Raw genomic sequence first — 13,130 nt, 5'->3', positions numbered from 1 at the left:
CTAATTTATATTTTTAATTGATGATTATTCCAAGATAAAACGAGTAGCATTTCTAAAATAAAAATTTGAAGCAATAGAGAAGTTTAAGGCATTCAAAGCCTTAGTTATCTAGTATAGGAGAATTTTCCTCAAATGAGTTGGAAGAATATTGTGAAAGGTATGAGATAAAGATACAGTATTTAACTGCGAGGATTCCACAACAAAATAGAGTAGTTGAGAGAAAGAGTAGACCATCAAAGGCATGGCAAGAGCCATGCTCAATGAATCCAAGATAGCAGATACTTTTTGGAAAGAAGTGGGTCTTACAAATGTATCAATATCCAAAAAAGCACAAATTAGGGTAAATAACAACAAATTTCCTTTTGAACTTTGGAAGGGAAGGCCTACATCAATAAAGGAATTCAAGGCTTTTTGATATTTTTTTAAGAAGTTTTGGAAAAAAATGATTCTAGAAGAAATGAAGGAATCTTCCTTGGATATTCTACAAGAAGCAAAAGTAGTGGTGTTATAATAAGTGATTGCATAAAGTTGTTGAGAGTCAAGAGTGCTAATGTGAGGGTTAATTAGGAGAAGCAAAGGATATAGCACAAGAAATTGATTTTCGAAAGGTAGGAAGCCACAAAAGAGAAGTGACAATGGTTGGACATGATATGAATGTCATAACCCTATATTGACATAATTAATTTAAATATATTCAAAATATATATTATCCTAAATATAGTCATCAATAAAGAGCTAATCCATGTAATATAATCTTGTTAATTATTGTGAATGTAATCATACATAAAAATAGGTCATTTGTGATCAATATAGATAATTAATTAACATAATATTAAACCATGTTAATACAATCTATTAATCAAAAATCAAAATTATTTTAATTAATTAACCTATATGTATTTAATAGTGTTTACAATGACCAATGCATATCAATTTTAAAAAAGGTGATTCAACATGATTAGTAGCAAATAAATAATGAAAGGGGCTTAAGTCTAGGGATCTATGGACACATCCCATAGCCGATAAACCTATAATGGTGGGCCATACATGGATAATGAAGGATATATATCAGAGGAGTTAGAAAAGAGGTTAGGGGAATAACAAACACACCTATATTAATAGAAAATAAATAAGAGGGAGTGGACATACATCGACACTATAATAATAAAGGAAGAATAATTATAAAGTGAAAACCATTCCTCAAATAGGTGTTGAGGGGAAAGGTCATCAGACCCATGCAACTATTACTATGAATAAGGTATTGCATATATATATATATATATATATATATATATATATATATATATATATATATATATATATATATATAAAGCTCTCTTCATATTATTTATGAGACTATTATATATATACAAATGCATTTGGAAATTTATATTCATTAAAAAATTATATTTAAAGATTTGATTCATTAGTGGAAATTTACATCAATTTAAAATAATGATAATTTTTTATTCGATATTATGTTTACTATTTGAATATAAGAAGTAATGAATCAAAATTCTCCTAGTGCCAATACATGAATTGTGCTCATCTTTATATGAATGGCTAAGTGCCAGTGTAGGGATTGGGATCGTCTCTATAATGACTAAACTCAAACTAATGAAATCCCATATTGCTAGTAGAGGGACTATGCTCATCTCTATATGAATGGCTAAGTGCCAGTGTAGGGATTAAGATTGTCCTTATATGAATGGTTAAACTAGTTATAGTGGAACCTCATAGTGCTAGTGTCGGAGGTTAGTATAATCTTAGTATGAATGGCTAATAGTGCTAGTGCGAGAGGTTAGCACAACCCCATATAAATGGCTAAATGAGATGGATATAATAGTGCTGAAATATTTTGATGTTGTCAATATATGCATATGTGCTTGGCCTTGGATAGAGGATGTCCTGTCCAAGAAAAAACCTTAAGTGGTGCATTCTAGAGAAGATGATGAAATAACTAATGGTTATGCAATCCGATGTGGAGACATCCTTAAGGTTTGGGTTAGAATTGGGGCAAAATATCATAATTAAACTTGTTATTGTTTAATTCTTAAATTTCTTTTGCAAATATTATTTATACCAAGACAACTCCATTAGTGGGCACATTGCAATCAAATAAGAGGAAGAAGATAATACAAGAACTTCATCCAAGGCATCACCTATGGCATCATCTAGGTTTGTTCAAAAGAACCATTTGGAAGATTTGATTATTGGAGATAAAGTGTGAAAATTCAAACAAGAAGAAGATTTGCCAATACAATGGAGCATGTAAACTTGTGTTTGCCAAAATTGAGGGAAATAAATTTTTAGAAGCAAGTGAAAATAAGAACTGCATCAAGGCTATGGAGAAAGACTTGGAACAAATGGAAAAGAATGAAACTTGAGAGCTTGTCCGAAGACCTAAGTACAAGAACGTTTGTGGAACCTAGTTGGTTTTTCAAAACAAGTTGAATGAAGATGGGGAAGTCATAGGGAACAAAGCAAGACTTGTGTGCAAAAGTTATACACAAGTTGAAAGAATAGATTTAAAAAAAAAACATTTTCTCTTGTTGCATGATTAGAGGCCATCCAAATGTTCTTAGCTCTTGCAAACTTCAAGAATTTCAAAGTTTATCAAATGGATGTCAAATCAAATTTTCTTAATGGATATCTTGAACTAGAAGTGTATATTGAACAGCTTGAAGGGTTCATCTTATCAAAGAGTGAAGAGTATGTGTGTAGACTAAAGAAGACCCTTTATGGACTAAATCAAGCCCCAAGGGCTTGGGTATTCAAGGTTAGAGAAGTACCTCCAAGAGCAAGGCTTCATAAGAGGTCTAGTAGATAACAAATTGTATGTCAAGAATAAAGGAGATGAGTTGTTAATTGTTGTCTATGTGGATGACACATTCTTGGAGGATATTGTGAGGGAATGTGCCAAGGATTTGTTTCTAACATGTATATAGAATTTGAGATAAGAGCAAGTAGATTTCCACAATCCATGAGATCATTTGCAGTTTCTTTTGGATTTGATTATGTAGATGTTTTTGCAACACTATTTCGGATCACACTCTATGACCCATCATTAGGATGAACAAGAAAGAGAGCTTAAGGATTAGATGCCAATGCTTGATGAGTTATTTTTATTTCTTGGTTTGCAAATATCTTAGTAAAAGGGATCTTTATTTCTCAAACCAAGTATGTTAAAGAGATGTTAAATAAGTTCAATAAGTATTCCTATGGTTATTGTTTGAAAATTGAGCAAAGACTTAGTAAAAGGGATCTTTATTTCTCAAACCAAGTATGTTAAAGAGATGTTAAATAAGTTCAATAAGTATTCCTATGGTTATTGTTTGAAAATTGAGGAAAGACCATGAATTTTCTGCAACAAATGAAACTATTTATAGATCAATGATTGGAAGCTTGCTATATATAAAAACCAGACCTAACATTATGCAGCTAGTGTGTTTAGTGGCATGGCTTCAGGCAGCTCAGAAAGAAAGCCATGTTAATGTAGTCATGATAATATTGAAATATTTAAAGGGGAGTATGGATTTTGGATTGTGGTATCCAAGAGGTAAAGATTTCACCCTTACAGCATACACAGACGTGGATTGGGGTGGCAGTATTGATGATATGAAAAGTACCAATGAAGGTGCATTCTTTCTTGGTAATTGTCTTGTATCTTGGTTAGCGAGAAAGAAGCATCAACTTCCCTATCTATAGTAGAGGCAGAATATGTTGCTGCAGCAACTTGCTGCACACAGGTTCTATGGATAAAATAAATAGTAAAAGATATCAAGGTTGAGTTTGATCATTCTCATACTTCACAATAATACAAGTGCCATCAACATATCAAAAAATCCTGTTGTGCACTCAAGGAAAGACACATATTTTGATTACCATTTCTTGAGGGAGCAAGTACTTGAGCAGCAAGTAAAGGTGGAGTATATTGATAACAAGGAGCAGATTGCAAATATCTTTACAAGGCCTCTTCCAAAAGAGACTTTTGAGTATCTAAGGGCAAAATTCCAAGTGATATGTTTCTCATCCATTCACTATTTTTCCAGAGAAACATATGTTCACGGTGAGCTATTCATTTTCTTTTTCAATTAGTCTTGGATAGCCTTTGCGATTGGTGTCAAAGAGGGAGAAGTTAATTAAGCAATGCAGTCAAGGGGAGCATTTTAGTTAGCGGGAGTTGATTGACCTAGTCACTCTTAGGAGTTTGTTTTCTTTTGGGTTGCCATCAATTATAAAGGGGAAAATTGTTGGAATATTGTCATTGATGTCAAAGGACAGTCGTCACGTTGATTGTAAAGAGCAAAAATATAATTAAGGAGTATAATTTATGATCTTTAAGGAGCAGAGTTAAATCACGGAGCATAGCTTTAATGTAGAGATATAATTAAGGAGCAGAGCTTTAATGCTACATATATATGCAGAAATAAATGAATAAGATGCTCATGGGCCGAGTTCCTTGAAAAAGGTTTGTAAACAAAAATAATAAATATTAAATCTGCCTTTGGCTGACCTAGACAAGAAAAGAATAGGTCTATTAAATTCTTGACAATTCTCACGAGTGAAGGCACCTATTTTGGAAGGAACACATTCAAATTAAATAGTTATTATTTGCTCCCTCGGCCAACCTTGCTGTAAAGGGTATAACTGTTCATCGAAGAGGCATGCCAAGGATATAAACAAGAGTTTTTAGGAGGACATTGAATCAATTCATCAAATATCATTCCAATCAAGAGCAGATAGTAAAAGCAGAAAATCAGATGTGTAAGGGAAGACCTATGAATAAAAGTCAGATCTTTTGAGAGCAGAAATTAGAGTAGACCTTGGGCAGATCTGTGAGCTTATTTTAAAGATCATATTTCAAATTTGAGTGGAGGTTTAATAAGAGAAGTTAAAGGGAAATTGTGGGAAGATTTCGTTGAACACCTTGAAGGGATCTAGGACTGTAGATCCAACAAAATTACGATTACTGTCTTCTTTGAAGGTTGCCTTCTAATTTGCAAATTCAAGAGGTTGGGCTATCTCACTCAGAGATCACTGTTTTGGTTTGGTTTTCTCCAGCACAGGTTTCCACGTAAAATTGTGTGCGCACCATGTTCCTTTTGTTAGATCTTATTCGTATGGGTGCTTTTTTTATTGCTTAAAGATTGCTAAACTTATAAATTAAAATGTCGGTCTTATTTATTTATTTTTTTGATCGATAAAAAGGCCGAAGCCATTAATTTATATATTTATAATTTGAAAAATGATATCCAAAATCTTACATTGAAACGGGCACTGGTAGGAAAGAATGGGGAAGAAAACTTCCAGTCTTGCCCGGGACTGTAGTTCAATATTATTACAAGATTAAAAGTTGCATTCCCCCATTACAAAGTTTCAGCCTTGGGGAACTTTGTCCCTCTAATACAAATAACTTTTTTAGATAAAATCAAATGCTGGCTTTCTATGATATTGAGTTTTAGTGATAGAAAGATTAGAAGATAAAAAATGAACTGCATATTGTTCTGAAGAGGGATCCATCTGGAGAAAGAACAATTAAATCCAAATAATTCAGTGAATGAGTGGGAGAGAACTGAAGCTGAGTTATACCTCTGACAGAGACCTGCAAGTTTTAAATGCATACGCGGCTAAACTTTGTTATGAAACAATCAATCCTTGGCTTTGAATCTGTCAATTAGGTTAGAAAGTAGGCAGCCAACAGACACCCTTCACAAGCATGATATCCTTATATATTAATATACCTCTACATATGAAAATTACATCTGAAATATATTTTAAAATGTTTGCTGAAATAAAACATAATGTTCTACTCCCTACTAGCAAAACAAAATGGGAGGTCATAAAAACAGACAGATAGGTTAGAACAAAGCTTAAAACTGTAAACGTAGTCAAAGATCTAGCTCTATTAGTGGGTATAACTATTTTGAATCTTCCCCAAGCTCCTCACACAGTTCTTGGACTGCTTCCTCCATTGCTTCATCAGCTAGAATCTCGACCGCTGCTTTGTAATCTTCTACCCAGTTGAGATCGGTTGGGTCAATGACCCCATGGTAATGGGCCAAGAAGCTCAGGTTCCTAACAAAGGTGGGCTGGGTTGCCTAGAAACCATCTTCATCTTCTGTGAAGATGATTGGATATGTGGGGACGACTTCTCAGATATAAAGCATCCAGTAGTTGGCAGCTGATGGGATGGTTAAGCCTTCCCTAATATTCCATAATGCTTCTTCAAGACCAAGCTGGATACTTGGAATGAAGATCTTGGAACAAAGCTCCACAACCGTATCATTATCTCCATATACATGACGGGCTATGGCTGCAAACATTGCTACAATGTCAGAGTTTGATCTCCATCGGTTTGGGCAATTGATGTATTGATCTCCCAAAACCCTCAACCACCCTAATTACAATCTTGTTGCTTTTGTTCACCATTAACCTTAAACATTCTACCTTGATTGGTTCGTCAAAGTCCATAAGCCTTGAATTACAACAAAGTTTAATGGGGGTATCTATAGCTTTCTACTCTCGGAAAGATAGTTGCAAAAAATGACACAGATAAGATGGCTAAAACAATCTTGGGTGTTAAATGTAGACATTGATCAAGCTGCAAACTCACGTGATAATCACAAACTTCGGGAGCTACAAAAGGGAATCAAGCAAATCTGAAAAGGTGTCCCGGTTGTGACAGAGCGATAAGCAGTAGTAGTGATAGGATATGAAAAGACCGTCGAGTCAAATCAAGGGAGATTCCTCTAAGTCTAAGTGATAACTATGCAAAATTCAATACCATGGGTACCTTTATTAGCAAGTTCATCAACTAGGGTGTTGCCTTCCCTATAAATGTGGTTAAAGGTTACCTACTCCAAATTCTTAATGAGGTTGAGGGAAAGGTTAAGGAAACTAGTTAGTCTCCAATTGGGGGTAGCTTGCTTCCTCAAGGCATTGATGACAATCAAAGAATCTCCTTCAATGGCAACACTCTTGAAATTGAATTGAGAGCATAAACAAAGACCTTCCAATAAGGCTTTGAATTTTGCAACATTGTTTGTGGTAAGCTTTATCCTCATCGGGCCTGGATTGCCTTTGGAAGCCCCATCAAAATTGAGTTTAACCCATCTAGCTTCTGGAGGGATCCACACAGTTTTCCCTTAAGGTTGGACTAAAGCCTTCTCCTTTACCATTAAAGGGAGGAATTCTAAGTCCAATCCTCTATTCCTCATAGAGCCATCCCACGAAGTCATATTTTCATTAGTTTGATTTAATTTACTATTCAGGGTTTCAATTATCGATGCTTCTATTTTAAGTATAACTTGATCAGAAGACATATCCCGACTCTTAAAGATATGTCTATTTCTCTCTTTCCAGATTTCCCATAAAATAATAGAAGGTAAGATAATCCATAGTCCTTTAAAAATATTGTTGAAGTGGAAACTTGGCCAGGCCAAGAGGTGTTTTAAAATTGATTCATGTCAAACCATAGAAATGCTCATCCTTTTATAAAACCAAGTCCAAATAGTGTGGGCGAAATTGCAGTGTAAGAGGATATGAATCCTTGCATAAGGGACATCTTGATGGCCCTGCATAACCCAAACTTATGAATTTATCTGCAGTTAGAAACTTGTTCTGTATTGCTAACCACGAGAAGGTTCCTGCTTTAGGTAGGCATAACGAGTGCCAACAAAGATTAGTTGGTAATAATTTCAAGTTGTTCGACTTAAGTTTGGATAAATAATTGTAACCATCTTTAGAATTATACTCACCAGTCTTAGAACCAATCCAAACAAGTTTGTCCTTGTTTGAAGAGAGGGTAAAGGATCTCGAGGCTAGGGCAGATTCTAAAATAGAGAGTTCCTCTGTGCGAATGTCAAAATTGTTTCAGATTTTTCCATTTCCATCCTTCAGCTGAAGACACATCCTCTTCCCAATAATCCACTAATAGGGTTCCTATTGCGTGTGATAAGAAAGTCCTAGCCTTGGATAACCTTCGTAATTTACAAAGGGGTGGGAATCCTTGCCAAGAATTTGTCTAGAATCTAACTTCCCTACCATTTGCTACTTGCCATGTTACTTTGTTGAAAATAATATGTCGACATTTTAACATGAAATTCCAGACCCCTGACCCTTAAGGGGGGGGATTTGGTTCTGAGGATGCTAAGGGGATCCGAGGAGTTCAGATATTTATCTGAGAGTCCTGACCTAGGGCAATTTTGGATTACGAATCATTCTCCAGATCAATCTTCTAGGGCAAGAGCTTGGAGTTTTATATCTCTAATCCCAAAGCCACCTTCCTCCTTTGTTTGACAAATCCTATTCCAAGCCATTAGGTTGAATTTCTTTTTGTTATCTGTTCCTTGCCAGAAAAAATCTTTAAGGATTTTATTCAGCGAGTTCTCTATACTAGTTGGGGGGTTTTGCAGTGATAGTTGGTAGATAGGCATACTAGATAAAACTGATTTAAGCATAATAGTTCTACCTGCTAAAGAGAGCCACTTCCCTTTCCATGACAGGATTTTCTTTTTGATTTTTCCTAATAGGGGTGCCCATAGTTTAGCAGGTTTAGAGGAGTGATTCAATTGGAAACCGAAATACTTACATGGTAGAGATCCTTTGACAATGTCAAGGGTTAAGTTGATACTTTTTTTTGTTTCTTCCTCTGTGTTGAAGAAAATTTCAGATTTTCCTCTGTTAATTTCTTGACCAGATACCTTCATGTAGTTTGAAAGTGTAGAGTTAATAATCTCAGCTTCCTTTACACTGGCTTCTCCATAGAGTAAGGTATCATCTACGAATTGTTGGTGCGTTTCAGGTTTGCTATTATTGGAAATCTTAAGCCCTTTAAGGGATGATTCCAACTTTTGCTGTTTGAGAAATCTCCCCAATGCTTCTAAGAGCAAAATAAAAAGGAAGGGAGAAATGGGGTCTCCTTGTCTAATCCTCTACAAGGGGAAAAGAAACCTTCCAGGGTACCATTAATTAGAACCGAAAATTTAGGTGTAGATATACATTTGAAAATTAAGTTAATCCAGGCTTTTGCAAAACCAAAAGCCTGCAAGCATTTACATGAGAATCTCCAATTTACTTTGTTGTAGGTCTTACTAATATCTAATTTTACTAGCATCCCTCGCTTATTACTTAATTTTAGTGAGTGTATTGTTTCCTTTGCAATAATCATACCATCATAGATTGATCTTCCTTGTACAAATCCAGATTGTTCTTCACTAATGAGCATCAGGAGGAACTGTTGGCGACTTGATGCCAAAGTCTTGGTTAATAGTTTGTTAAGGGTATTACAAAGGGCTATTGGTCTAAAATCTTTAAAACCTTTACATTGGTCAGATTTAGGGATGAACATTAAGGTGTTGTTAATTTCTTTGAGGATTCCCCCAGAGTTCCTAATACTCTCAAGGGCTTCTGTAATTTCATCACCCATGAAGTGCCAACATTTTTGAAAAAAGAAAGTTGGGAATCCATCCAGCCCTAGGGCTTTATCTGGAGTCATCTTAAAAAGAACCTTCATAACTTCTTCCTTTTGAGAGTTTGTTAAGTAGGATCTTGTTTTCCTTATCATTAATAATCTCAGGGATAGTTTTCAGAAACTTTGATTGATCTTGACAAGAGGAGTCTTCATTCAAGATAGTTTCAAAATATCCAAGGGCTTCCTTGGTTATTTCCTCTTTTGCTTCTAAGACTTGTCCCTTCTGTGAGTAGATTTTAGTTATATAGTTAGTTGATCTTTTAGCCTTGGTACAATTATGAAAAAATTTAGTGTTCTTATCTCCTTTTAGCCATGCTTCTCTGGGTTTCTGTCTCCAGTAGATTTCTTCTTTTGCCAGAATATCTTCCAGCTTTAATCTTTGTCAGTCTTATATTGATTCCCCTATGTTGCATTGGTTTGTGAGAAAATTTAGTTTTTGTCCCAATACATTATTTTATGCTGAGTATTTGGGTTCCTTTGGAATACATCACCAGCTGTTCTTGTAGTTAGAAGAGAATGCACCCCATAGGATTGAAGTCCAAGAGTATGGGTCCATGGTCAAGTAGTGATCTTGTTAGGTCCTCTCGATTTAACCCAATCAAAATCTATTAAGGCTTCACCCACCAGAAAACTGCGTAACCTTTCTGTCTGCAGGACTTTGATAACATATTAATTATTTGAATTAGAAATGCCCTCCGTTGAGGGATATCAAGGCAATCACAAGCTTGAATTAAATATTTAAATAGCTATCTAGTAACTTTGGAAAATGCAGTTCTACATATTTTTCCGAAGAAGAATATAAGTGATCTAAATTTCCCGGGTCAGAATGGGATGCCTAGATTAAAAGCTTAAGTGGGTGCAGTTTCAGTTTCCAACTCAAGGCAAACTTAAGATACCTCTAGAATAAGTGTACGCCCTGTTTCATGGCCGATAATCTGTGTAGTTTCCTGTATTACAGTAAGATTAGGAGTAGTAGAAAGCCTTCTTCATTGGAGCCTGCCTTATGTTAAACATTTTTGGGATTATGCTTTTGGTTTTCTTCTTATATTCTTGGTGCTACAAGAGTCAATTTTTCATTAAGTATATGGTCTGTCACTCAAGTTGATCAACTCTTGGTTCCTTACCATATTTCAGTTTATTGTAATTTATGGAATGTTAGAAGAACTCGTAAAAGAAACTTTCATGAAAGCTACATTTTGTCTGAGTGAATGGAGTTAGGGAACAAGTAGTGAGTTATCTTGTCTGTGATATATTGGATTTTTCAATTAATGAAAACTGTGATATTTTGAGCATGCAGGGATTACTCGAGTGTGAGATGTCAGAGCAATTATTTCAATGCTTGCATGGGTATTGGCTTCTGCAAAGCTTAATTGGATATAAAGCTGTCCTAAATTTGTGAAGCAAACCACATATTTTGATCAACAATATGAATATCAAGCACAGGCCATAAGGTCAACGCTGGAACATAGGAAAATATTGATTAGAATGATGGCCACTTTAAATGGAGCTATGGCTTTTGGAACAAAGCAACCACTTTTCTCTTTTGGGGTCATCACGGATGTTCAATATGCTGATATTCCTGATGGTCGTTCATTCCTTGGTGTTCCCCGCTATTATCGCCATAGCATTCTTGCATTGCAAAGGGCTGTCAGGAAATGGAATCAGATGGAAAAACTTAAGTTTGCAGTACATTTTGGTGACATAGTGGATGGCTTCTGTCCTAAAGACAAGTCTCACACTGCTGTATTAAAAGTTATTAATGAATTCGATAAGTTTAATGGGCCTGTTTATCATATGCTTGGTAATCATTGCCTTTATAATCTTCCTCGGAGTGATTTAATTAACCTGTTGAAACTTCCTAGCCCCCATGGCTATGCATATTATGATTTTAGTCCAGTGCCAGATTATCGATTTGTTGTTCTTGATGGATACGACATCAGTACAATTGGATGGCCTGAAGATCATCCACATAGATTAGAAGCTATCAAATATATGGAAACTAAAAATCCAAATGTGGAAAAAAATAGTCCAGATGGGCTGAGTGGCAATGACAGAAGGTTTGTGATGTTCAATGGTGGAGTTGGAAAGGAACAACTAGCATGGTTTGATAGTGTCCTGCAAGATGCATCTGTACTTGATCAGAAGGTGATTGTTTGCTGCCATCTCCCTCTAGATCCGGCTGCATCATCTCCCGAATCATTATTGTGGAATTATGATGAAGTGATGCACGTCATTCACAAGTATAATTGTGTTAAAGTTTGCTTAGCAGGCCATGCTCACAAAGGTGGATATGTTGTAGATTCTCATGGAATTCATCATAGGGTCCTTGAAGCCGTGCTTGAATGTCCACCTGGATCAGATTCATTTGGCTATATTGATGTCTACCACGATCAGTTGTCACTGATTGGGACTGACCGTATGGCAAGTACGGAGATGCACTTTAGCTTGGAAAGGATATCCTAGATAGCGGTTCTTACTATCTTGAGCATGATGTAAGGAGTATGCGTGTCTGAGTCACAAGTCCAAACATTTGTACTATATACAGTTATGCATTGTTTATTCCAGAGACAGGAGTAAAATCTTATACACTTTCTTTGATACATCTTCATCCAGACATGGACAAGCTTTATCTGTTTCTGAGATGCACACCTTGAGGATGAAGATTTGCTCATGTACACAGGCATTTGGTGAAATTTTAGATTTCTTACATTGCTTGATATACTACATCTTTTTCATCATTTAATTAAATTACTATATTGTTAGAATTGTTCTGAGGCTTGTATAGTATTTTTGGAGAAGGCTTTGTGGACTTCATTATGCATGATCTACTAGTAGTTTCAGAATTTATTATTCTCATTTTCTTCTTGAGTTAGTAGCTTTTGGTTGTTCAATGTGCAATTTGGGGATGACTGCTCAACTGTGCTGGAGGATTGAATACAGAAGGTACTCAAGAGTTCAAACCCAATGGGTGAACAATTGCCCATTGAAGACTGTATTTTTGAAGGCTAAAAGTAATTATCCGTTCAGATGCATGTCTCTTGTTTACATGGGTTTTTAGTGGCTATTTGCCATGTTGGGGCATTCAACACTTGCAAGGCTGCGCTGATTTCTCTGACAGTTTGGTGTAAAAACCTTCAGGACATGGGATTAAAGGGTATAAACATGCTATCATCTGTTTGTCCCTTGTGCTAATTCCTGTAGATATTCTGAATTTGAATGGACTAATTATATTGTACTGGGAATTTGAGCTTTAAAAATAATTTATTTGCTTTTTATTATTGATTTCTTCTTAAGGTTTAATTTTTATTCCAATCTTTATGCATTATATTTGACACGAACAAAAAATCAAGATTCCAATATTTCTTGTTTTTTTGGAGTATAATGTGTTTACAATCATCCTATTTTTTGTTTGTTTAGTAAATGGCCTTAGTCTATATTGTTTTATTAATAAAATTAAAATTTTACACCCAGTTGAACGCAGGTATTGGGGGAAAAAGAAAAGAATGGGTAAGAAAACCCCAGCGTGGCCCGAGACTCATTCGGTCATGTATACTAAATTACAATTGATCCTCGCCTTAGACTAGCGATATTAAATTACATGTCCCTTCTGTTTAAAGAAGTCATTTGTGCTGATATTGCATTGCAACTGAAAACA

At 35.4% G+C, this 13,130-nt stretch overlaps 1 protein-coding gene across 3 annotated transcripts in view; it reads left to right on the top strand.

Annotated features, from left to right (window-relative positions):
• Window positions 1-12,240, top strand: part of LOC149580153 (manganese-dependent ADP-ribose/CDP-alcohol diphosphatase-like protein) — a 79,743-nt gene extending 67,503 nt beyond the window's left edge. For all 3 annotated transcript variants that reach the window (XM_089789758.1, XM_089789762.1, XM_089789753.1), the window contains one exon: window positions 10,773-12,240. In XM_089789758.1, the coding sequence (XP_089645884.1) occupies window positions 10,961-11,938 (978 nt within the window). In that variant the 5' untranslated portion in view covers window positions 10,773-10,960 and the 3' untranslated portion in view covers window positions 11,939-12,240. The remainder of the gene's footprint in view (window positions 1-10,772) is intronic.
• Window positions 12,241-13,130: the final 890 nt, after the last annotated feature.

The sequence above is a fragment of the Cupressus sempervirens genome, chromosome 1 (assembly GCF_028749045.1).
Source record: "Cupressus sempervirens isolate cs-2001-9-10 chromosome 1, ASM2874904v1, whole genome shotgun sequence".
Classification (NCBI taxonomy): Eukaryota; Viridiplantae; Streptophyta; class Pinopsida; order Cupressales; family Cupressaceae; genus Cupressus; species Cupressus sempervirens.
Note: the sequence above shows the minus strand (reverse complement) of the source record. Positions and strands in the feature narration are given on the sequence as shown.